At 44.3% G+C, this 27504-nt stretch overlaps 1 protein-coding gene across 1 annotated transcript in view; it reads left to right on the plus strand.

The window, feature by feature from the left end:
• The window catches only part of POU6F2 (POU class 6 homeobox 2), a 450196-nt gene that overhangs the window by 409517 nt on the left and 13175 nt on the right, over positions 1-27504 (plus strand). The window contains exons 7-8 of the mRNA XM_030871170.2: positions 17118-17324; positions 27211-27379. Coding sequence (XP_030727030.1) covers positions 17118-17324; positions 27211-27379 — 376 coding nt within the window. The remainder of the gene's footprint in view (positions 1-17117; positions 17325-27210; positions 27380-27504) is intronic.

Here is a 27504-nt window from a genome sequence, read left to right on the forward strand (position 1 = left end):
TCGGAGTCTTAAGCACTAGACTGCTAGGGAAGTCCCTGTTTTGTATATAAGTTAATTGGTATCCTTTTTTTTTAACATTCAGTATATTGTTTCATTTCATTATGACCACAACCACGGAATATGGTTTATCCCCATTGTACAGATTAAGAAACTTCCAAGATCACCCAGCTGGAAATGTCAGGATTCAAACCCAGTGTTGTCTGATATCAGAGCTCACTCTTATTCACTGTGCTCTAATAATAATTGAAATTTTTTGTTTTGTTCCCTGATGTATCCCAGTGGCTAAAAGAGCACACAGTAAGCATAAACATAGTAATATAATCTGTGGACTGAATGAATATAGAGTATTTCGTATAAGCTAATACACTATTCATAAGCATGGTGCATAAGTTCATCATTTCATTTCATTCCCACAGTGATCTTGCACTATTATGTCTAATTTACAGCTGAGGAAATAGAGGTTCAGAAAAGTTAACCAGCTTCCCAGGGCCACAGAGTTAGAAAAAAAGTGAAAGAGCCTGGATTTGAGCCCAGATCTGGCTGCTTCAAAGCACTGCTTTCCTCGGAGGGCAGCTGCTTTCAGCATCACACGTCTAAGTGCCCGCTCTCCTCCCTGCCGCATAGTGGTCATTCCATAAATATCATGCTCTCCCCACCTGGATATATTTTAATCTACTTAGGGTGTCTGATCCAAAGTAGGGTCTATTTAGTATATCGAAGTTTTATATGGAAATGCTTTTAAGCATAATGCCATCTAGCATTACTGTATCTGATGAAAATAGCATTGGTCTCTTTTACTTTCTTCAGTTTTTTTTTACATCTTTATTAGAGTATAATTGCTTTACAATGGTGTGTTAGTTTCTGCTTTATAACAAAGTGAATCAGTTATACATATACAAATATACCCATATCTTTTCCCTCTTACGTCTCCCTCCCACCCTCCCTATCCCACCCCTCCAGGCGGTCACAAAGCACCGAGCTGATCTCCCCGTGCTATGTGGCTGCTTCCCACTAGCTATCTACCTTACGTTTGTTAGTGTATATATGTCCATGCCTCTCTCTCGCTTTGTCACAGCTTACCCTTCCCCCTCCCCATATCCTCAAGTCCATTCTCTAGTAGGCCTGTGTCTTTATTCCTGTCTTACCCCTAGGTTCTTCATGACATTTTTTTTTCTTAAATTCCATATATATGTGTTAGCATACGGTATTTGTCTTTCTCTTTCTGACTTACTTCACACTGTATGACAGACTCTAGGTCTATCCACCTCATTACAAATAGCTCAGTTTCATTTCTTTTTATGGTTGAGTAATAGTCCATTGTATATATGTGCCACATCTTCTTTATCCATTCATCCGATGATGGACACTTAGGTTGTTTCCATCTCCGGTACTTTCTTCAGTTTTTGAAACTACTGTACTAGCATTTCAGGCTTGTTGTCAGGAGTAAAAGCAATAAAGGGTGTGGAATCTTGGCGCAGTGCCAGGTACATAGCATGTACCAGGCGAACCCTGCTTCTCCCTTGCTCTCTTGACCACCTGGGTTCTGAAACCCGTGGTCGCCCCAGCATGCAGAGAGGGCCAGTTTGATGATTTTCAGTCCACTGCTCACACTATTAGTAACAGGGTAAGCAGACTACCTTGTTTTCTCAAGATTATCAGCACAGAAGGCTAAGTGATGTCTAGCTTGCCTCTATATCATGACTACGTGGCTGAGGACCTGACAGCATCCACTTTTCCTTATAACAAAGTGTTGTACTTTATTTAATCAAAAAGCAGGGCCACAGGGGTTTTACCTGCAAGGTTCATTCAACTACTGTTGATTTCCTCTGATGCTCTAGAATAAAAACATTTCAATCTACCTTCAGTAAATCTCCAGGTGACGTTAGCAAGCTCTCCCAGGCAACCGTAAGGAAGAGATTTAGTGATACATGTACAGCTAGGAAAACAAAACTCTGTTTTAAATTCACACAGAATTTGAGGATTTCATTGCAAGTTGAAATTTGGATTTTAGTGTGAGGATCCTCTCAGTATCATTGGTTATGAAAGACAGACTTAAGTTTTTTTAATATAATAGTTGACATCCTTAAGAAAAAAGATACTTAAATCATTTACATTTAAAAGGTAATATACAGCGAATTCCCTGGTGATACAGTGGTTAGGACTTGGAGCTTTCACTGCCAAGGGCACGAGTTCGATCCCTGGTCAGGCAACTAAGATCCTGCAAGCTGCTCGACGTGGCCAAAAAATAAAAAGTCTCTTATTTTTAAAAAAGAGAAGGTGATATACAAGTTACTTAGGTGAACACAGAAGGGAGGAACATGGCATGCTACTCAGAATTCTGAGAACTCATTTTGATCTTTTTGAGATCACAAAATCATATACATTTTAAAATATTAAAAAGTAAAGTTTCTGTTCCTTCTCAGCTCACATGAAGATAACACGTTAGAAATGGGGATAATGTAGACTTGTTCCTGCAGTCCAAACCTAGAGGAATCAGAAAGTGTTAAGAAGGAACCTGCTCGGTGCTTTGTGACCATCGAGAGGGGTGGGAGGGAGATGCAAGAGGGAGGAGATACATATATGGGGATATATGTATGTGTATAGCTGACTCACTTTGTTATACAGCAGAAACTAACATACCATTGTAAAGCAGTTATACTCCAATAAAGATGTGGGGGGAAAAAAAAAAAGAAAGAAAGAATCCGTCTCAGAAACCAAATCTGGTACCATAAACATTGCTAGAAATGTCCCAAATTTTTTAGAGAAGTTAAGCAGATTATTTTTTAATTCTGAGTTGTGGATTAAGTTAATTGTTTTATGACTTAAATATCTCCATTGTTCTTCAATGTAAGTATCCTTATGCCAGCTTCTACATGATTTAACAATATATATGAATGAATTCATCTGGCATGACTGTGAAACATATTCCTGATAAGGCTGTACTTCAAAAATAGCTTTGAGGGACTTCCCTGGCAGTCCAGTGGTTAAGACTTCGCCTTCCAATGCAGGGGGTGTGGGTTTGATCGCTGATCGGGGAGCTAAGATCCCACAAGACCTGTGGCCAAAAAACCAAAACATAAAACAAACAGAAGCAATATTGTAACAAATTTAATAAAGACTTTAAAAATGGTCCACATCAAAAAAAAATGCTTTGTAATTAAAAATTCCAAACTTCATACTATTGGCATGAATTTTGAGTTGTTGATCTTAGAACAGGACAGTTGGAAAATCATTATATTAGTGGTTTGTTTGTCATGATAAATTAACATTTTCCCCGTACCAAATTTGAAGTACTAGATAAATATAAGTACATGTCACACATATTATACGTGTATATTTATATATTATATATATATTGTTATATATACATATTATATATATATAATATGCATATACTTTGAGGGACATTTAAAATAGGAACCAGAAAATTATGAGAAACCACAACTGGAAGAGTACAGTGGCCCTCTATGCTAACATCTATCAAAACCTGCCTGATGGGGCTTCCCTCATGGCGTAGTGGTTAAGAATCCGCCTGCCAATGCAGGGGACACAGTTCGACCCCTGGTCCAGGAAGATCGCACATGCCACGGAGCAGCTAAGCCCGTGCGCCACAACTACTGAGCCCGCGAGCCACAACTACTGAAGCCCACGTGCCTAGAGCCCATGCTCCTCAACAAGAGAAGCCACCGCAATGAGAAGCCCGCGCACCACAACGAAGAGTAGCCCCCCGCTCGCTGCAACTAGAGAAAGCCCACGCGCAGCAATGAAGACCCAGCACAGCCAAAAATAAATAAAATAAAATAAATTAATTTTTTTAAAAAAGCTTAAAAAAACCCTGCCTGATGGTTGGGGTAAGAGTGCAGATTGGTCACCATGAAAATGAGGATGCAATTTTATGAGAAAGACTCATCAGCATAATTCTAATGAGTTATGGTCTTTGTCGTGACAAATGAGAAATTCAGTGGTCTCACCCTAAAGAACATTAAAAAACAACATTACTAAGAGGAAATTGAAAAAGTAATACATGGTAGAGTGATGAGGACAACTTTTTTTCCGATTGCAGGTAGATAAATATTGCATGCAAGTATCAAAATACATTTAATTTTGCCACAACACATATTCTCTTCACAAAAAGCCTATGAATCATCCTGGACTCGTGAGACTGGGTGGTGATAAACAGATGCCTCTTTAATGACACCTGGTGTGGCTTCATTCCCTCACCCCCCCTTTTCTTAGAGGCTTGTTGTTTATACTAATTTAAATTCAGCTTTACAGCCTGAATGCACTCACAGCACCAGGTGATGCTAAATGCATGCTGCACTTTCTTTTTGCTTTTTCTTTTCCGGAGCAGAAAAAGGTTTATTGCTGGGCCAAGCAAGGAGAACAATGGCTTGTGCTCAAAAACCCCGAATTCCATGCAGCGCTTTCTTTTTTCTTTTTTTTTTTCGGCCACACCCTGTGGCATGTGGGATCTTAGTTCCCTGACCAGGGATTGAACCTGTGCCCCCTGCATTGGGAACACAGAGTCTTAACTTCACCACCTCCCACTGCTCCAAAGAATTGGGGATAGTGGAGATCACTGGTCCCTGATTTAGGTTTTTTGCTGTCATTGCTGTAGCTCTTTTTTCTCTCATTTGGGAAGAAATATATAATAAACAGTTCATAGGTCCAGGGCTTCATTTAGGAACGTTTACTAAAGCTTCTAAGGACCAAAGCTGAGTCAAACTAAAAGGTGTGCTCCCAAGCAATAAATAACTTTAATCTGATTTAGTCACTTAATCTGGCATCAACAGGCAAAAGCAGAAATACTTCCCCACATTCTAGGTATGTTTTTGCTGGCATCAAAACTTAAAGTCTTAGGCAAAGCCTTGTAAAGGCTTATAATGTTTGTCTCTCTGCAAAATGATGGCTTCACCACAGTTGTGATTCTCTCTTGCAGGGAAAAAAAAATGTTTTAGCAATTCCACAGTGTTGGCAGCTGCAAAGAAAATGAAAAAGAACTCAGTTTAATTTGTAGTCATTGGGGAATAGAGAAGAGGGATGATGAAAAGAAATGTTTCCAGTTCATCCTTAAGAATTTGTTTTCTGACACATGGAACATCCTACTGGACAAACATAATGAATATTATAACGACAATGTAAAATCTCTGAATAGATTTGGAAATTGAAGCATTAGATCATATTTATAAGCACTTTCATTTCTTCCCATTGAAAATAACAAGTTGAAACCAAAGCCGTGATGGCTTGAAGGCATTTGCTTTTGTGTGAGATGTCACAGTTGTTCCTGTTATAAATAATTACAGACTGAAATATACATTTGTTTTTATTCCAATTAGGACTCAAGAGATAGGAAAATCATAATATAGTCACAGATAAAGTGGGGGACTTTGAGAGCATGGTGGAACCCTGCAGTGAATTCACGTGCATCCTTGTGGCAGAATCAAGATGGCAGAGGTTGACTGTGATGTGGTGCTGAGGAGGAACATTGTCCTGTGAAAACTGAAGGGCATTCCCCACTGTGTGCCTGTCATTCCTGCTCTGCCGTGGGAAGCGAGCAGTTTCAGTTGTGTTCTTGGGGACCAGATGTCCCGAGGGATTTTCTTCCCCCCTACCTCCCTCCACCGTAAATAACCCAGCCCTTATTAGGCCTTTTAGCTATCTTCTTTTTCTTTTTTTAAAATTTTATTTATTTATTTATTTTTGGCTGTGTTGGGTCTTCGTTTCTGTGCGAGGGCTTTCTCTAGTTGCGGCGAGTGGAGGCCACTCTTCATCGGGGTGCGCGGGCCTCTCATTGTCACAGCCTCTCGTTGTGGAACATGGGCTCCAGACGCGCAGGCTCAGTAGTTGTGGCTCATGGGCCTAGTTGCTCCGCGGCATGTGGGATCTTCCCAGCCAGGGCTCGAACCTGTGTGCCCTGCATTGGCAGGCAGATTCTCAACCACTGCGCCACCAGGGAAGCCCCTTAGCTATCTTCTTTTTCACGATCAAAGTTATTTAAAAACAAAATTTAGGATTGTCAGATATTTCTCAGACTCCCCAAATCTAGAACAGTGCCTGGCACATAATGGGCCCTCAGTAAATAGAATGTAGCGATCAAATGTTCATAATATTTGTCTTCTTCAAAAATCATTTTTAAAAACTAACACTTTTCAGGAGAATATAAGAACCTATTTCAATGAAGGGTGAATTCAGCCGTCCAATAACACATCTGAGTATGCAGTCAGTCCTCAGAAGGAGGGACCTCGGGAGATTCCCTCAAGTCATTGACAGTTACAGAAAAGAGCAGACAGGACTCCTGTCAACAGCAGGGGTTTTAGTGGTGTGTAAACGTCTGCTGTCTTGACCGTCTTCACTACTGGGAGCCTAGGCTTTCGTTTTCATTAGCAGGTTGCAGGTGCCATATTTGACGAGATATACAGAATGCTCCTATTAATCCAAAAGACAGGATCTTCATGGGTTCAGATAGCTGGATAATTCCCCAGTCTTCTACAGTGGGAATGAGAGCAGCGTGGTGTGGCCCAGTGCTGGGCACTGGGATTTGCTGAGTGAGTGGTGGGTGAGTGAACATGTAAGTGATCAATTTGTACATGAGTAAATGCACAAATAACACGCCTAATTTTAAACCATTCAGAATAAAGCAGATAGAGACAGATAGGTTTGCCTACCTTTTCCAGGCAAAGTTGGAGGTGGGTTTTTTCCCCCTTTTGCTAGAAAATTGCATCGAAAATTCTGCCAATATGTCTGTATTATCCATTCACACAGGCATACTTTTAATATGCAAAGTATTAATATTTGTATAAACAACCAAACTCACATACTCCAAGCCTTTGGGTATATGCTAACCATATGCAATACATTTCCAAGGAGAAGACAGGCATAGAAGAAAGTGGCAAGCTCTCTGTCCATTTCCAAAAAGATCTCTCCAAATTCCACTTGCTTTGCCCAAGGAGAATTGCATTCGCGGTGAGAGTCTTGCTTACTTGCGTTTTGCTGGAAGAACCTCTTTTCATCACTGAGTATTTCTTTCCAATCACAGATGAAGCCAGTCAACCTTTGGTTCCAACATCATGCCCAGTGAAACCTTGAGCTAACGTTTAGCTAAATTTAGTCTCCCCTCTTCTGTCTTCCTCATCCCACCTTCTAGCTGCATAAAAAGTAAGCAGAGCAGTAAAGGAAAAACAATGCCATAGAGAAACCAAGAACCCCTAGATAATCCAAAGCTTGCCAATATGCTGTTCAGTGTAGTAAATACATAACTCAGGTATAATTTTAAAATTTGTGTTGATGGTGGGTCCCTATACTGTGTTTAAGAAAAGGATTCATTTCCTGGGCACCGATCCCCGTCCACCAGCAACTCCAGGAAAAAGCCATGCGGGCAGTTACGATGCCTCCTCACTTCTTTCTCATTTCCATGTAATATCAACTTGTATAAATTTAACTTAATCTTTTGATTATACTCTGGATCAAAGCTTTTGTTAACACTTGAGTGGGAACCCAAACAAAAGAGAAACTAGCAAATCTCACACATACAGTAAAATATTTAAGAACAGATATGATGCATCTTAAAATTTTTAATTAAAACAAACAAAACAAATGAAAAGCACTCCCCTCTAGAGTGTTGAGTTTGCCAGATTCAGTTGTAGTATTGTTGTAGTAGGAACTGTCCACTCTTCAGAACAGGGCTACAGCTGCTAACTTCATTTTGTCAAAGGACTCGAGAAAGATTCAGGTCCAGTAAGAATGATCATTGTATCGTTGAGTTGATCCTTGCCTGGGAGGCCTGTCAGTTCCCTGAGATGTGGAGTTCCTTCCACGATGTTTACTGCTAATGGGCTGCATAACTAGGGTTCATCCTGTGCTCCATAAGCAAACTGTTCCTGTAAAACACCTTTGGAATTGACATTATTCGTCCCATCTTACATCACTGAGATCTACTAGAATCCTTTCACCCCTGCCTCGTCATTTGTAAGTGGAAAACAAAGGCATACACATTAGATTTTTTTTCTTTCTCAACAATTAAACAAAAGACTGTTTTTGCAGTGTGTTTGGGAATTTGGGGTGAGTCTTGGGTTTCATTAAAGATGAGAGAGGAAATGGAGACCCATAAAAGCACATCATTACTATACCTTGGAAATACTGCTGATTACTAATGAGGATAATCTTGCTAACATAGCTGTCAAATGACCATGTTGAAGTGGTCCTGACCCTTCTGACCTACCTTCTCCTAGGTATCGTTCACTATTTTCTCCTTTGGCGTGCACCGGCTTTCCCTGTTAGATTTGTCAGGTGTTCAAAAGCTTCAGAAGAACTTCAGCGACTAAGGCGTTTCAATAGTATCCATTTTTAAGTCTGGAAACGTCAACAATCAGTGCTATAAATAGCAGCAGCTCCTACTTCTCAGAAATAAGCCAAATTCATAGTTTATGGGAAAATGTATATTCTGCTCACAGTTTTGAATTCTCCACCTCTGGTAGCTTGTTAAATTCTCTCCTCTTTCCTCTGTGTCCTCCTCTTGCTTCCGTTTCTCCTCTATTTTTCAAGCATCCTTAGCTAACAAAGTTGTGACACTGTGATGCACAAGATCTCCTTTTTCAGTGTTATTGATTGACCTTAATAATTAAGGTCAAGATGGTCCCCATTTGTACCTGCTTTTAAAATCAACAGATAGCAGTGGCTTAGAAAATACTCGCTGATATTCATGAATGAGGTCACGTTTAATTTAGCCAAGTTACTTAAATATAGGCCCAAAATGTTTAAATTTAAAAATGTAAAGGTCACATTTGACTTCCCTTGCACATGCAATGGTGAGTTAGCCCAGAGGAGTGGGAGACTGGGAGACATAAGTTTAAATTCCTTTATGCAGTAATTTATGATTATCAACCCCCTTCCCATATAAGTGGGGAAAGAGGGCAGAACTGTTACTTGGGGGACCTCAGCAGAGGCTCCCACTGTCCCTTTCAACCTTCCTGGTGGCCATAGGCCCTCCCCTCCTCCTGGATGAAAGCGAGGGATCTTGCCCCATGACTGCTTTTCAAGGAATACAGTCTCCTGTGGTCACTTTAAATTGCAAATAAGATGTCCAGTCCCCTGACAAAAATTAAAACTTGGAAACTAACAAATTTCGCCACCACCAGCGGTGCCAACTGGGCCTCCTTCCTGCTATTGCCACCGTGGAAAAGGGTAACCCAGTCCCTCTTTCTTCCCCTATTGGAATGTCTCTCCTTTCCTCAGCCTGCAGACTCTGTTTCTGACAGGTCAGGTTGAGGTGGGGAGAGGACAGACGGGGGGAGTAAGAATGGCCCCATTTTGCTGAGCACGATGGCTTCTGCTCTCTGGGCCGACAGGTGGCTCAAGCCAACTCTCGGGGGCACGCTCATGAGGTCTTCCCAGGCCCCGCTGGGACCTTCCAAGGGCACATCTTCCAGCTGCCCACTCCCCTCTCAGGGCTTGGTTTTCTCCAAGTCCACTCCTCAGGGCTGTCTCCGTGATGCTGTCCCAGTACCCATGGCTCAGGGGGTCCTCTGGGACAAGGATTTTAAACGGCTCCTACCCATGACAGTGAGTCCAGGGAAACACATGCATCTCACTTATCATTAGGAGCGTAGCTGGTGCCAATGCACTGAAGCTCCGTTTCCTCTCTCTCTCTTCTTCCCCTGCTTCCTCTCCCTGCCTTTTTCTTTCCTCCCCTGTCAGCTCTTAAAGCCACTGCTTCTCACCTCTAGATTCTTCGGGTGTGTATACCCCAAATTGAGGAGACAGTACTTATTCAAGCGCTTTTATTAATGTTGAGGAGAGGAGAAAGCATCCCATGCCCCATCCCTGAGAGGGAGGAGGACGCGCAGAATTTCAAAAGTTCTCTTTATCTACCCTCGCCATGAGTGCCTGAGTTCTGGGATTATCTGACTGGTTTTCAGAAATGTCTTCTGTAAAAGCATGAAGATCTAGTCCCTCCTTGGGAGCGAAGCACCTGTTGAATCTTGATGCCTCCACCAAAATTCCCAACTTTGCGTTCTGTGACAAGACAAGAAAGATGCCACTGGTAAAGTCTTTTCATAGTGAAATTATAACATCCAGAAAAATTCAAAAAAAGCTTTTTTTCAACTTAGTGCAAAAGCCCAGGAATTACCACAAAAGCATGTAAGAAAAATGAAGGTATGAACAAACATTTATGGAATACCTCTTTGATTGTTAGAGCACCGTGTTGGGTGCTTTGCATATGTTAACTTAATTAGTCAGCACAAGAACCTTATAAAGTGTACATTATTATTTCCATTTTATTGATGAGCAGACTGAGGTTCTAAGAGGTGAAATAATTCACCAACAGTTTCCCACTAGTTAGTGGCAAAGCCTAGACTTGAACCCAACCAGTGGGGAGATTTTTTCCTTTCTCTCTGTGTGTATTTCTCTCTTAAACATTATTAAGAAAAACTACCTTTAATGGCTTTTAAGAAGCTTTTAGGGGAGAGGATTTTTTACTGTTGTTATTGCCGTTTTTACAGCATCAGTTTTCATGCAGATTATCCTTCTCGTAATGTGAGTCAGTGACATTTTAAAGATCATGACACCTCCAATTCTTTTCTCTTGTCTGTGAGTGTGTTTCTAAAGTTGAAGCCAAACAGTAGAGGGATCTTAATTCTAACTGACAGTGAGAAACATTGAGCAGGTGGTTATTCTCAGAGGTGGAATACTTATCTATACCCATAAAATAAGCATTAAAGCATACGCTGTAAAAAGCTCTTTCTCACAGTTACTCATTAAGAAATTGTGAGTCATCCATTTCTTGCCAGTAGGTCTAAGATAATTTGTCTCATGTCCTGGCCTTTAGTTATGCCACCTTCAGACACACCACCATTTCCTATGCCCATACCCTTGCCAGATATTATTAATCAATCAAGGCACTGTTTCTTCCTGAACCTGGAACCTCCAGAGCTCCAGGAAGCCATGGCCAGTTGATTGGTGTTGCCTGCAAGATTAAATCTGTTTGTCCTTTGTTGAGTGTCTTCCTCTAATTCAACTCTTTCATCTGCTTATCCTCATGCCTTTACTATCTCTGGTTCGGGTTCTCCAATAGAAACCCTCTAAATATTCACACTTCCATCTTGGACGCAGCTATGTGCAAGAAGGCACTAGATTGCATGTCACAAAAATAAATTTTGTTTGGGAAATGGTTGCATTCTCCTACTCTTCCTGGATCAACATCCTAATCAGAGCTGCCAACATAACTCTAAGTGAGTTTAACCTTAAACCTGGGAGCCCATGAGACTGAAATGAACGTATTATATAAAGGAGACAAAAATCCTCCCTTGGAGGAAGAGAGAACAGTGACTGTGACCAGACCAGAAAGCGAGGGGAAGGAGACTGTTGATGGCTCACTGCCAGCTCCTCGGCTCTCAGATGCTAGAAGCTCTGTGTTCGAGAATGGACACAATAATGCCCCGTGTGAACAAAAGCCTCTTGACCAGAAACTGTTGAGCTTACACAAATATTGGGCAAAGAATCGCCTCTGCTGATGGACTGAAAGCCCTGCAAAGTCACCGATTTCCAGCATTGACAGGTTTCGTCTTAAAGATATGTGCAACAGAATTACTTGTCACATTGACATCTGTAATCACATTCTCCGTGGCAGAGTTTAACAGCATGTCATAGACTATTATGACATGTGGTGCATCAGACAACTTGTCTGGTTGCCCTGGGCTTCTGTGATACCACCCTCAACTGCTGCTGATGACACCTGCACGCCAGCAGTGAATAAATTGAGCACCCGTTCACCTCCATCAGTCATAATTCGTCCCTACTGAATTCCTCAATTAGACTGAGGTCCACACGGGCATCGTAATGATCACATGGTAACCCAAGGCGTTACGTGGCTCTGAATCGCTGGGGGTTGCCACAGTCACAAGGTAGTCTTTATGGTGGGGTAAATTATAACTACTACTGAATAACGATAGCACACTGAAACATAACATAAGCCACCTTCGTTCTTATGAAAATAGGGAGACGTGCTAATGAACACTAGTAATCGTTTTAGTGATTGTTTTTAGTTGCTCTTACAACACGGACTTTATTCTCCATTGCAGTTTATGCTCTTAACTCCTATAAGCAAAGAGACAAGTGAACATGAACTGCAACAACCAAATAAGTCCCCTGTCAGAGAGGCTGGAACTCTTCTAGGTAACAGATTATCATTACAATACCATCTTCCTGGTTAAAGCGTTCATCAGAGATGAATCATTACCCTCGGAGTCGGGGCAAAGACAGAGGGGATCATTGCAAACGATGCCTGTGCTATTTGCTGTGGGATTGATGGGGCAGTAACTTGACTCAAAATTTTCTAATGTTGCAACCTAGGCATAAAATAGGCCATGCTTTTTGAACTGAAGTGGAAGGTGACGAATCAAGCAACCCCTGTATGAAGGATTCATTGAAGCCTTTTGCTTCACACTTGGATGACTACAGTAGCATCCTAGCGACTGATCTCCTGGTCTGTAGTCTCTCGACACTCTAGTCCATTCTCGCCACATGGTCACATTCCCAGCTGAAACAGCTCCACTTCAGTACCCTTCCCCACGGCCCCCCTCAAAAACCATTCATCGGAATCTCTTGCCTGGAGGGAATTTGACCCTTCCAGGCCGACCTGTCACTTGCCCAATGTCTGAACCCTCTTTTGCCTGCAAACTAGTTAACTCGCCACCGCCATGTTTCTCACCTCTCGTTTGGAATGGATTCTCTGTCTTGCCAAATCCTCACCTAACCTCCAAGACCCATGTTCTGCTCCCATCTCTTCTATGAAGTCTTCCAAGCCATCCATCTTCATCTTTCTTCCTCTGAAATCACTCATTCGGTCCCAGTATTTTTCTGAGCACTGACCGCATGAGTAGAGAGATTTTTATCAGCTAGTCCTTGCCACGCGTTTGGTGTATATCATTTCTCCTTTGGATTGTTAGAATATTTGCATGTGACGTGCCTGTCTCATCGCCCCCTCCCCTGCCCCAGTTGGATCTTCCTGGTGCCTTACATAGAGAAGGGTCTGCGGGTACCAGACTGCTCGGCCAGAGTCCTCAGCGTCTCAGGAGAGCTGGAATTTGTCTTGCGTGTCCAGTGCCTGCATCCGGAGTCCCAGCGTAGTGGCCTTGTTTGCTCAGTGACATGCCCTTCCATCAGGACGTCTCCTTGCAGTAAACCCCTAGCTCTGGGAACCAGAAAATCAAACTCCAAAAGCTAGTCCCAGAACTACAAGTGTTTTAAAAGCGTCCTCTTTCTATCTTTGCCCTCAAATCGCCTTTTCAAACCTCAGTTTTGATTTCCTGATTTAGTCGCAACATGTGTAGATGCAAATATTTCCCTTGAATAGTGAAAGGCCTTTCATTTAAAATCTGAGTTTCCCAGGTCAAAGAGCCTCCCATCTTGCTGCCTGGATTCCTCTCATTTCCTTGTTGGAAGTCAGAGTCCGAGGAGGAGTTTCCGTGCGACCTGTGGAAGCGCTGAAAGGAATCGGAGCTGCCTAAGCAAAATTGGCACATCTGACAAGTTTTCAACAACACAGTGTGTGACCGTCTCCACACTTGGATACATGGGAGCAAATGAAAATGGGTGAGTTGTAAGGCATTGGGGAATATTAGAAAATTCCCCACAAAGCACTGCCACGTGTTTGACGTGCTGAGATGATGATCCCAACTCCCCTGAGAGAGGAACAAAAATGAAAAATGCTCAACTTCACGGAAGCCTTCCTGACTTTAGAATCACCCTTCCTGCCCTGCCACCTCGCAGGCACAACCTTCCTATGAAAGTGTTCCCTCCGTCAGGCCGTTGCAGGTCCCTCTGGCTCTGACACTAGCACTGTCCTGCCCTCTGTAAGTGATGCTAGGGCCCAGGAAAGAAGAGAGGAACGAAGGGGGGGACACAAAAAGTGGCGCCACGTTTTAATGTCACCGTGCAGTATTGGCAAGTGAGGCTGCACCTGGGGAAGAGGCTGGTGAGACGTTCGCGTTTGCCTTTCTTCTTCTCTCCACCCAGAACGCGGGCAGAGCCTCTCATTACCGCCAGGTGAGCACCAACTCGTGTCAATCTCGGGAGCAGGAAGCCTCGCCTGCATCACAGTGTGTTCGGTAGCTGTCAGGCGCCTTGCCTCCCTCTGAAGCCTTCTCCCAGGCTAAACACGCTGACATCCTGCCTAAAATAGAACCCGCAACCCTGCCACCTAAATGAATCCAGCTTCCTTCCGTAGGCTTTCAACTGGGCCCAATCAGGTGGAGCAGGGCTTCCCAGGCCCAAGATATGAGGAAGCCAGAGGCGATGGGTCAGCCTCTGAGCTTTCACAGTGCACTGGGGGCAAGGGGGGTTGTACCTTTCATGGTGCAAGTGAGGAACGCGGAAGTAGCCAGCATCAGAGTAGGACAAGGAGGCTGCTCCCCGGCCTCCCTGCCATTGCCTGTGGGGTCACAGGAACAGCCTTTGCATCCTGGGATGCCTAATGCGAGACCAGTCATCAGTAAAGTACTTACGTGCCCTGACCTATTGACGTGGATGCCTCCTGTCCTTGCGGCACGGATGGGACACGCTCGTGGCCAGTGCTGCTGGGGGGACAGCGCAGGCCTGCTCAGTGAGGCTGCGGAGCTGCAGACTCCCTGCGGGACCGCTGACCACTCTCACCTAATTACTTGACCTCTATCGGCAGCCATTGACAGCTGCCGTGGAGACTAGATATTCGCACAGCTCCTTCATTAGCGCCTTCCCACAGGGGCTTTTGTGGTAGAAACATGGCCTGCCAAGTGAGGAGGGGGGCGTCTCTCCATCCTGATCTTTGGCACTGAATCCTGTGGTCTCGCAGGTCCTCTGCAGTGCCAGCTGTATCTGGAATCCAAGGGACAGCTGAGTCCGGAAACCATTCCTTCCAAAGACAGTTATTGAGAAGCTGCGTTCAAAGCCCTGCTTGGGGTACTGTGGGCATAGAAAACGGTATCGTTTATAAACTTAGTCTACAATTTCCCATCTGGTGGGAAATTGCGAACAGGATGCAGGGCCTTTCCTAAGAGCAGGTGCCCTCCTGTGTCCTCCCTGTGGTAGGAGCCAGGTGACATTTAGAAAGTGAGCACATGGGGGGCCAGACCTGGAGTCCAGCTCTGCCACTTGCAAACTCCTCCCTGACCCTCCACTGTCTCATCAAGTAACAAGGGGCAGGACTAGGGCCCACAGGATTGAGCTGTTGTGAGAATGTGGAATGAATGGAAACCGTATCCACGAAAGCACTTCCTGAGGCAGTATTATTAATGTGTCGCGGTGGCCCCTAGGCCAAGTCACCACAGTTCACATCTGGGAAGCGGCCCTGGAAGACGACCAGCAGAGCAGAGCTGCGTAACCACCCTGTGGTACCTGGAGGGAAAGCGTGCAACCCAAGCTCCACAGCTTTCCCCAGGAGAGTTCATGACATTGGGAAACGGAGATCACATTTTCTTTATTTACAGATCAGATTTTTGTTTTTCTCCCTAACCCAAAGCAAGCTTACAGATTAGATTTGTCCGTGTCGGTGGACAGGGACAAACGTGGTCCACAAATGTGTTCAGTGTTTCCAGATCTTATAAATGCCTCAGCTCATGCTCCCTTTCTCCGTAACATGGTGCTCGGATCCAGCCAGGCCTCTCCGCACCATCCCTTCACGGAAGACAGAGGCTATCAGATGCAAAGGACAGCCTTCCCCTACCTGCCACAGAAGCCTTGGCCTGCTAACCTTTAGGGCCACTTTAAAACACATCATTTAAAATGCACTTTTAGGACTTCCCTGGTGGTGCAGCAGTTAAGAATCCGCCTGCCAATGCAGGGGACATGGGTTCAATCCCTGGTCCGGGAAGATCCCATATGCCACAGAGCAGCTGAGCCTGTGTGCCACAACTACTGAGCCTGTGCTCTAGAGCCCACGAGCCACAACTACTGAGCCCGCACGCCACAACTACTGAAGACCATGCACCTAGGGCCCATGCTCTGTGACAAGAGAAACCATTGCAATGGGAAGCCCACACACCACAACGAAGAGTAGCCCCCGCTTGCCGCAACTAGAGAAAGCCTGCATGCAGCAATGAAGATCCAACGCAGCCAAACATTAATTAATTAATTAATGTAATTAAATCTATTTTAAAAACTAAATGAAAAATAAAATGCACTTTTAAAACATTTTCAGCCCTCTGTAGTCATTTCACCTCTATTTTGAGTTTCCAATATTCGTTTATGACCCCAGTTCTCTCCAGCCTTCAGAAAGCTTAGGCTCCTTGACAATGCTGTAGAGGAGGTGGCAGCGCTGGGAATGGACTCCTGTGTCCCTGACTCCAGGACCCAGGCTCTCAACCACTGTGAGCACCGGGGTGCTGCTGGGGCACCGTCGTCCCGCTGGGGTGTCAGGGAGCTGGCCCCCGACCTTGAGAGAGTTACAGAATGCCGGGGAAGGCAAGGAGCGATGGAAACTGCAGGGGAGACCCGAGCAAAGGAGAGGATGGAAGGGAGCACACTGTGTGTGAGGGGCCCTGTGGGGAAGGGGTGCGGCTCCCCAGCCAGACGAGGGCCTGCAGTGCGTGAGGAGTCTATCCCTTGCTTCGGAGACAGAGCAGGTATCTGTGCTACCCTGGCAGAGTTCACATGCTTCTGCCCTCACTGATGCTTGATTTTTTTTTTTAATTTTTATTTTATATTGGAGTAAAGTTGATTTGCAGTGTTGTGCTAGATTCAAGCGTACAGCAAAGTGACTCATAGACATATACATGTATCTGTTCTTTTTCAGATTCTTTTCCCAGATAGGTTATTACATAGTGTTGAGTAGAGTTCCCTGTGGTGTGCAGTAGGTCCTTGTCGATTATTTTATATATAGTAGTGTGTATCTGTTCACCCGTGATTTTATTTTTATATAAGATATTTTCCCCTTCCCCCCACGCACTCGGTCCATGCGTGTTTCTCCTTCAGATGCTCATATCCTCTGCCGCTTTCTTCCACACCCGCATCTCCGGATCTGTTCAAGAATTATGAACCAGCTCTCAGGGAGCCTCTGATAGAGGCCAGGGCATGAGTGGTCTTCAGGTGCATGTGAAGACCCTGAACAGAGCCCGGAACCTCACCTGTGGGCCTGTCTCTTGCAGATTATTGGGACCATTCCTCTGATGCCGAACCCGGGGCCATCAAGCCAAGCAGCGAGCGGCGCTCAGGGCCTTCAGGTGCAGCCGATCACCCCCCAGCTCCTGACCAACGCCCAGGGCCAGATCATCGCCACGGTCATCGGGAACCAGATCCTGCCAGTGATCAACACCCAGGGCATCACGCTCTCCCCCATCAAGCCCGGTCAGCAGGTAAAGGCTTCATGTCCAGGCAGCTGTGGCTACCTGGACACCTCTCCTGACCGCCCTTCTTCTGTTTCTTTTCAATGAAAAGTCATTTTTAAATTAGAAGATATTTAATCCCACTAATCCTAACATATCAATACTTACAAAAAGGCAAGTAGCTTTATTCTTCATTATTAGTGAATATGGGTGATAACTATTAAATAGCTGCTAATCTACAAATATGAATATATTCAATTATAACAGAGACAATGGCCTAAAATTCAATAGATATGTGTTCTTATTTATCTCTGCTTAGCTGATACTTAACTTTCAATTTTCAAAGTGGTGAAGAAGAAACCAAGACCACTTATGTCTTAACTGTAAAGGGAAAAAAAAAAGTATTAAACACCAAGCGATCCCAACCTGATGCTTCTGAGAATGCTGCCTACACATTAGCGAGTGGGGGCTTCCCTGGTGGTGCAGTGGTTAAAAATCTGCCTGCCAATGCAGGGGACACGGGTTCAATCCCTGGTCCAGGAGGATCCCACATGTCGCGGAGCAACTAAGCCTGTGCGCCACAACTACTGAGTCTGTGCTCTAGTGCCCACAGGCCACAACTGCTGAGCCCACGGTGCCACAGCTATGGAAGCCTAGAGCCCGTGCTCCGGAACAAGAGAAGCCACTGCAACGAGAAGCACACGCACCACAATGAAGACTAGCCTCTGCTTGCTGCAACTAGAGAAAGCCCGCGTGCAGCGGTGAAGGCCCAACACAGCCAAAAATAAATTAATTAATTAATTTAAAAAAAGTAATTATCTTTAAAAAAAATTAGGGAAAGAAAAATAGGAAGTTCCAACTGGTAGAATTTCATTAAAACCATGACAATCCAGTTCATTTTTTCCATTCAAATATCAATCAAGCACTTTCCTGTATGTTATACTAGAGGCTGGGTACACAGCTCTGAATAAGAGAGACATGGTCCCTGACCTCATGGAACTTCTGATTAATTCAACAAACCTTTTTTGATAACCCACTCTACAGCAGGCCCCTGCTTAATAAGAAACAGGGGTAAAAGAGTGACGCTTTCTGGTCTTAAAGGAGCTTGTAGAGGACACAGGTACATGAGCACAGTCCCTCTGTGCAATAAAACAATGTCCTGGGACCTCCCTGGCGGTCCAGTGGTTAGGACTCTGTGCTTCCACTGCAGGGGGCCTGGGTTCGATCCACTGCAGGGGGCCCGGTAAGGGGATTAATATCCCATAAGCCATGCAGCATGGCCATAAATAAGTAAGTAAATAAATAAATAAACAAGCAAATAAATAAATAAACCAGAATGTGCTGTAACAGGACAGATGCGCACAAAGTTTAGTATCATCACAGAGATGGGAGTGACCAACTTTGTCTAGCGAGTTTTGAGTCCTCACAGAGAAAATGGTTTGGAACTGAGTCTTGATGGTTGAGTAGGAGTCAACCAGGTAAATGATGGGTCAACAACCTTCCAGGCAGTGGAACCAGCAGGCACAGAAGCAGGGAAACATGAAGGAGGACGGAGTGTTGAGAAACAGAAGGAAGGTTCCTGTGATTGGAATGTAGAGGAAGTCTGAGGACAGGCATGGAAGGGGCTTCATATTCAAACTGAAAAGGATGGGCTTTGTCCCTGTGTGATTTGAACACATTACACATCATCTTTGTGCCTTGGTTTTCTCATCTGTAAAATGGGGAAATGCCAGCACCTACCTCACACAGCAGTTGGGAGGCCTCTCTTACTCCTGCTGGTTCTCGCTCTGAATCTAAACCACTGCCTGGGGAGCCAAGGTCCCCACCACCCTCTTCTTCCTCAGCTTCCTCTCAGGCAGTGGGACGACAGTCCCTGACGAATGTATCGTGAGGACTTCCACCCTCACGCCTTGCCCCCGTCTCTCAGCTGTTTTCTTTCTTTTACTATTTACAAGATTCCATTGTATTCTCTACCTTCTAAATAGTTCCCCCAAGGGACTTCCCTGGCGGTCCAGTGGTTAAGACTCCACGCTCCCAATGCAGGGGGTGCAGGTTCGATCCCCGGTTGGGGAACTAAGATCCCACATGTCACGTGGTCAATAAATAAATAAATAAATACTTCCCCCAAATAAGGCAAGATTCTCCATGTTTCACTGGCTTTTTAATCCCTAGTTCCGTCTGTTCAAACTTATGTTCAAAATTATCTCTGGGGGCGGAAATGAGAAGGTCAACCTTTTTTCATACAATCTGCTAAGAACTGTTTTCTGTCAGCAAAGCCAAGTTGTAAATTGCCAAGAAGATGAGGATTATTTAGATATCCACAACATTTAATACAAAGTAGCTCTCACTCTCACCTTGAATTTCTAAGGAGGGTGTGTGGGTGATAGAACATCGCTGTTACATAAGATGACAGCTCTAGATTTGGGGTAGTACAGTTTCGATCCAGAAGGACCTAACCAAGAAACGGCAAGTAAGAGGTGGGTGTGGTGTCACTCCTCAAATAGTCGCCCACAATCAACATCATGAATCCATTTCCACAGTCTCTCCCATGAGCACAGATGCACCTCAGAAGCTTCCTCACAGCACCTGTTGGCCCCTGGAACGAAACCTCATTACCATGGTGGGAACGTCTCATCCTCTGAAGGTCTAATCTCCACCATCGTCCTTGTCACTGTAGAATCAGAGATCTAGCAACTGGGAAGAAACAGCCAGCCTCTAGGGGATGTGCCTTGCACCTCCAACTCGTGTCACTTACAACCAGCCTCCCAGAGAGCAAGACTCAGCTTGCACGTATAGAAGCGTGCATCTCTCATATATGTACGTGCTGAGAGGAAACGTGTGCACGGCTGAAAAGAGTGACATGCAGACCTTCCTGAATCCTCAAGTCGCGGCAGAGGCCCATGGGCCCGTCCCGTTGTTCAAGGCATGTGCCAGTGGTCTATCCAAGTACCAGAAAGATCAAGGGAACCGTAGAGGAAGCTGGTGAGAAACGTCAGGAAAATTGCAGCAATCAGATGAGTGACTATTAACTGTTTCTTGGCATCAGCTCTGATTGAAACACCTTGGAATGTGTAGTAAAGTTAACAAGTTGGGTGAATCGACAGGAAATGCTCAAGTCTGAGTCCCAGATATAAAAGTGGGGGTTCTGAGGAGAATGGATCATAAAATGCCCAGAGTCCAAAAGTAAAAAGCTCACAACTGGAGGTATAAGGATAGTGGTCTTCAATTTTTTTCTTTAAATATTACCCTTTACATTGAAGAAGTATAATATGGACAACCACTAAAAAATAAAGGATTTCTATTGTACAGTAGAGAAGTTTCTCACTTTATTTTTTTTCATGTGATTTATGACAAATGCTTGATCTCACAAGAGCATAGCTCCAACAGTAAAATATGTCATAAATTACAGGAGCAGAGAGTTCCCTAACTCATACTCAGAGGTCCAGTTTTATGGAGTGAAGTACAGAGCTCTTGGGCCAGACGACATGGGGTGATTTGTTTTAATTTAATAAAAGTAATTGCATCTTTAATTTTTACACCTGCCTGCCACTAATTAGAAGAGCCTGAATAAAATCTGAGTGAAGAGTCAACCAGTCTTGATGATGACTTATTCCAGTGATGAAAGATTGAGAACCTGCAACGTTGTCATCTGAAATACAAACAGTATTTTTTTTTTAATATATACCAGGATCTGATAGCCCTAGATATCACATCAGAGATCCTTGGTGAGCAATGCAAGACAATAAGAGTGAGAAAAGGACTAGATAAAAATGACAGAGAGAGAGAGGGGAGTATCTTTCTGTGCATGAAACAAATTACTTAATACAGAATAGTTGGCGGGAGCTCAACTATTCCCTCCATGGGACTCTGCAGCTTCAAAAGTCAGAGTCACCCAGGTGCCCGGGGTTTGCTCTTACTATCCTGTGACTGTGAATTAATGATTTCTTCATGAGCAGCACAGACATCATTTTGTGTATATTTATTCTTTCTCTGACTAAATCCCAACAAAAGTTAATGGGAGGGTTTTTTTTTAGTGTCATTAAGGAAATAGAGACATTTGAAAGGGAAAATGTTCTAATTTGTAAAATCAAAGCATTGAAATTTTTCAAAAATTAAATACCGTAGCTGTAATGCTTGGAGACTACCACCCATGAAGGCACTCAATTGTTCTTCAAACTGTAATCTTGATGCCAATAGGAAGACAAAGCAAAGTGGTTTATTTCACTTAGCTCTCTAAAATGCCATATGATTCTCCAAATCCATCCATTTTTTTCAAGTAAAAAAAATGTACTCACTTCCCTGTTTTTCCCCAGCCCTTACCTGGATCAGTAGTCCCCAGTTTTTTTTGGAGCCACCCAGAATGAGACACACACGAGGCATTTCCACCCACAAGGGATCTAAAATAGCGTAGGGGTTTCCTGGACGGATGAAACGTGTGTCAGTGACCCCAATACAAAACAGATCTTTGACCTTCCAGCCACATATCTGGGCATCTCACCTCTATGGTCTCCCCTTATCCCCCCCCTGCTGAGCTCAGCTGACAGGGGGCAGGCTCCCTGCACACCCTGTGCCCCTGGCCTGGAATGCCTCTCCCACCTCCTGTGTCTGGGAAGCTCCTGCCACTGTCCCTCTGCCCAGGATCCCTCCTTCGTGAAGCTTGCCTGTGTCATTCCCTCACCTCTGACTTCCCCTTGCTCCGTTCACTGTCATCAACCTGTACTGTCACTTTGAGTCTGTACCTGAAAGGAGGCTGAGACCAGACTGATTCAGCCTTGCTCAGGACCCCGCCCACGCTGGGTGCTCCGTCCGTCATGTTCAAATTTAATTGTTGCCAAACCATAGTGTTTCCTTGTCCGGGACGCCGGATCCCAGAGCCACGCTCCCAGGAGAGCCCAGCCGAGGCCCTTCTGTGGCTTTCCAATTCTGTGTCTTCAGCATTTTCCAGTATGTTCCAAATGAGCACCTGCCGGCAGCCTGGGGATACCTTCCACACAGCGCTGTCTTCTCTAGTTCTCTTTTCTCTCTGTCAAGCCCTTCCTCTGCACTAAGATCTGACTCCTGTCCCATCCCTGTCCCTGCTGAGCCCTGCTTGTGTGCCCCAAGCTTGCGTGATGACTGCCTTGGCCTTTGCTGCCTGTGTCTGGGCATCGGCCCCGAATGCTGCTCAGGTTCTGATTCTCCTCACTTCCTCACATCCTCATGGTGGCTGGAGGAGTGACACTGTTCTCAGTTCTCTTTCCTGAGACCATTAGAGCTTCTGCCATACCTACTCCCCTGCAGGCAGGAGGGGCCTATGATGGAGCCTTACACCTGGGGCTCTGCTTCCTGCTTACAGCCTCAAGAGATGCTTCAGAGCCATGGAACTGAGCCAGAGGAAACCCAGTAGGTCTCCTAAACTCTGCCAGAAGGATAACTCCCTCCATACTTTTCTAAACTTCCTGCAGAGATAACTAAAATCTCCCTTGGGTATCATGTCTAGAAAATTTTTGATAACTGAAATCTCTAGATTTAAATGTCTAGAACATGATACCCAAGGGAGATGGTAGTTATCAAAATCTTTCACAATTTTAGTCCTCAAAATTTTTCAGTTAGATTGTCCTGAGTTCAACCCTGAATCTTTCAGTAAATGTAACACCTGTGCAGTTGTCCTGTCCACGGTACAATGACACTCAGGTATTCTTTATGCCCTCCTAATTAGTAAAGGTTCTTATTAAACTCGGGCTCGGGCTTCTCTTGTCTAGACATAGTAAGTCCACTTTCTTTACCTTTTGTGTAGGAGAAGCTCCATCCAAAACCTTGGGTGGTCCCTCAACCAGCAACATTGTCTTCACCTGGGAACTTGTTAGAAATGCAAATTCTTGAGGCCCGCCCTGGACCTACTGCACCAGACACTGTGGGGATGGGGCCCAGGGCTCTGTATTTTAACAGCCCTCCAGGTGATTCTGAAAGCCCTGAATCTTGAGAACCACTGATTTCATTTCTCTGCCAGCTATTATAAGGGACCCAGTACACAGAAAAATGCCAGCCATTGCAGAGAAGGAGGGAGAATCATGATGTCTTCCCGCACACTCTGGCTTCTTCTGCTAGAGCCCTCGGGGTTGTACTCATTTTCTCCATAGCACCACAATGGGGCTTTAGCTGGGGGTTCTTTATGCCTCCCTGAGATATTTATAAAAGCCCAGGTCTCCTCCATTTTGCCTCTGCGTGTTTGGACAGTTTCTCCTCCCTCCCCCATCAAATGAATTTCTCTATATTTAATCCCATTTGAATTTTACTGTTTATGTGGACTGACTTTTCCATCTCCTCTATCACATTCTGGTTCTGCATTTTATCCCATTTTCCACCCCCACTTGCTTTTATGTCAATCGTGAATTTAATTAGAAGATGCTTTATTCCAGAAACTAAAATATTATTAAGGATATAGTGTGTTACACATAGAAGGTATATGAGGAGCAGTGGCACAGACGATCAAGAAGGACTTCAAAGTGTGCCTGTATCTATTTTTGTTGAATATGTTAAACATCTCCAGCAGTGCCAACTAACACAAACAAACCATCGAAGGCAGCCTGTGAGAGGCAGCAGGAAGTATAAAGCTTTTCAGACTCAATCCTGTGCCTCCCTGTTTCTCACTGACTGTGTGGGATGGACATCGTCCTCTCCTTCCTTCTCTGGATAAAGCAAAGCCCCAGGCTAACATGAACTGCCCCTTCACTTTCCTCTTGTGTGGACTCTCCGTGCTCTCAGCCAGTATTAATCTGCTAGAAATGCCATAACCATAAAATCTTGATTTTTGACAACTAAGAACCTTTCAGAATTTTTATTGGTTCTGAAGTGTCTGGTTGAACTCTGGAGGGTAAGCAGGACCCCAGTGTCCTAAAACATGCTTATTTTCTTTGGAAGAAATACATCTTTCCTAGATTCTTAGATATCTTAGATTCATCTCTCTAACTATGTAGACATAGAACAAACCCCTAAAAGATCTATTTTACTTTCTTCTAGAATCCCTTCTCCTGCGTAGCTTAATGCATAAGCCATAGCTTGCTTGAGTGACTCCTCAATGAGATTGCAGCCTAGTCATTTTACTGAGTTGTGTCTGAGGAAGAAAAATTTTAATTGATTATTGTCTTTTCCAGTTCCTTGATGGTACTTTGCCACACCCAGGGCCAGTTTTTATTGATGAAATGGTAAAACCGAAGACTGGCTCATTCAGTAACTCCAAACTGTACAAAGCTTTTGTCAAGTAACAATATTTAGAAGGACAACTCAATAGGCTAGAGGGGGTAGACTGACATGCAAATATCCATCACAATTTATTAGGCAAATTAAAAATAGATTTCATCTTCAGTGTGCATTCCTACAGAATAAAACTTACTGGATTCAGTTGTTGATTATGTGCTCAGCAGACTGGCTAATTACTTTAGGCAGATGCTTGATGCATATTAAATTGGGTTCCGTGTCAATTACAACTGTCTTCAGTTCACAGTCTTTGCACAGTGGAGTAATAATAAGGCTGTTCACTTGAGATGTAACTGCAGACAATTCTGGAGCGGGACACCCTGGCATCCTGGAAAGAGCCCTGAACTGTGAGGCGGGAGCCTGGATCCTAATGTTCAGCAGACTCGTGGCCTAGGGACAACCATTTACTTCCTGTAATCACGCCAAGTGTCTCTGCCACATAGAGATACCACGTGAATGGGAGAAGCAAAAGCATCACCACGGGGAACCAGAGGGGAAATAGCTCCTGAAGCACATTTCCAAAGTAGCACTTGACTAACAGTTGTTTGAAAGTAAGATGTTAACTGATGGTTAAAAACACTTTAGGGAATTAGAAAGACTGACAGTCCCAGGTGTTGGTGCCGATGTGGAGCAACTGGAATTCTCATACGTTGCTGGTGAGACTGTCAAAGGCTACCACCACTTTGGACATCAGCTTGGTAGTTTCTTTAAAAGGTAAATAGGCATTTATGGTATGACCCAGTCATTTCCACAATTCCACTCCTAGGTATTTACATATAAGAAATGAAAACACAAGGTACACACAGAGACTTGTACATCAGTGTTTATCACAGTTTTCTTCATAACAGCACCAAACTGGAAATAACCCAAATGTCCATCAACAGATGAATGGATAAACAACCTGTGGCATAGGTATACATACAGGTATACGCTATATATAGTATTCAGCAATAAAAAGGAATGAGCTACTGATACATGCAACAAAACAGGCGAATCTCAACAACGGTATCTGAGCAAAAGAAGCCAGATGCAGAAAGAGGACATGCCATACAATTCCATTTTTAGAGCCATGCCAAATGGGTCCATTATGGCAGAAAGCCAGGAGGTGAGGGAAAATTGATCGCAAAGGGGCTTAGGGAATTTCATAGAATGATAGGAAGTTTCTGTATCTTGATTATGTGGTGGTTTCACAGACGTATACATTCGACAAAACTCATCAAAATGTTTGCATTAAATGGGTGTATTTTATTATGTGTAAATTATATCTCGGTAAAGTTGAATGAGAAATTGAACACACACTGGGAAAGCAGGGACAAGTGTGAAGTTGAAACCTCCCGGGCTGACTCTTAGATCCCGAGGAGGTGGTCAAAGGTCAGTGCCTGATTTTGTGTAGTGGCTCTTCCACCAAAGTTCAGGGCTTGGCCTGATTCTGCCCCCAGTCTGACTACCTTTTATAAAAACCTTTTATAAAGACCTTCCTACACCTCTGGGAGTGTGATGATGGCTATGAAAGCACTTTGTAAAGTACTCTGTCCAACCAACAAAGGTGGCCACTGCTGAGGCTACCTGTGCACCTGTGCTGGGTCCTGGGCTGCCCTTTGTGTCAGCTTCCTAGAGGGTCAATACATGGGTGAGACCCCTCCTGGGCATCTAAGTGGACCCGGCACCTGCAAGTGTTTCCCTTTTCTCTCTTCTTCCTCCCCTCAGCTGAGCTTCTCAGCTCTCAGAACAACAGCACTTTGATGACCTGTAAAGGAGTCATGAGCACATGGACATAAAGACCACCTTCCTTACGGCACACAGAATTTTTCAAAAAGTGAATTCTTTCTTGAGGCGCTATGACTAAGAGCTCAAGCCCTGGGGTCAGACTTCACGGGCCCAGAGACCAGATCCTCCCCACCTGCCAAAGGAACTGACCAAATCCTTTAAACTCTCTGTGCCTCATCTTCCTTGTTGGTAAAAAAGGGGTCAAAATCATACCCACTTCTCAGGCTGACGTAGGAGTGAAATGAGAGGGCATAAAAGTCCCGAACAAAGTGCTGGCACAGAGTAAGACAGTGACAACAGAGAGCTACAAGTATTAATCAGTACTTTTGTCCTGACTGCCCCAATTTCTTTCTTAATTTCCAAAGGATCTTACAGAGCATTTTTTCCGACTCCACAGTAATACACCCAGACTCTTGGGTCTGGGAGAGCAGGAAGTTCCCATATACACTCAGCCTAAATTGGAACTTTCCTAAAAACACCAGTTACCTAAGACAAAATGGCTGGGCACAGCCTGCCTTTGATATTGCGGTTTGCATTCCGAGTTGATGGTAGGTGTTATATTTTATCTATACGTTCTGGAGAAGCCTGTCAAGCGCGCTGTAATTGCGTGAACAGGCACAAAGAGTCCAATGGCACACCGCGGTCAGGAAATGTAGAAAATTGGGTGCTCCAGCAAGCTAAGTAAGAAATTAATAATATATTTAGAATTACTAATAAAATGCCTGTCAAGACAGCAGCAACGTATTATATAAAAAAAAAAAAAAAAAAATCCTCCCTGTTGTGTAGGGTGTGCACTCTTCCAGAGAAGCGTATATTCTTGGAAATGATTCAACCCCAGATGACACTTCTGTTCCCTGGCATTTGCCTCCTAGTTTTTCATGCCTTTGTGTATTTTTTACATCCCCCATTGTAGCTCCACCAGCCCTCCCAGACGTCGGTGGGTCAAGCGGCCTCCCAAAGCAGCCTTCTGCACCTGGCTCACAGCCAAGCAGCCATGTCTCAGAGCCCCGCCCGGCAGCCTTCCTCTGCTTCCTCCTCATCTTCCTCCTCCTCGGCTTTGAGCGTGGGCCAGTTAGTCAGCAGTAAGTATCCCTCCTGGCTCCGTTAAGCCATGGTGGCCTTCTCGTTGCCTAATTGCAATGTCTCTCTCTCTCTCTCTCCTCCCACCCCACCCGTGCATCCCTACATCCCTTCCTCCCTCCCTCTC

The sequence above is a fragment of the Globicephala melas genome, chromosome 9, assembly GCF_963455315.2.
Source record: "Globicephala melas chromosome 9, mGloMel1.2, whole genome shotgun sequence".
Classification (NCBI taxonomy): Eukaryota; Metazoa; Chordata; class Mammalia; order Artiodactyla; family Delphinidae; genus Globicephala; species Globicephala melas.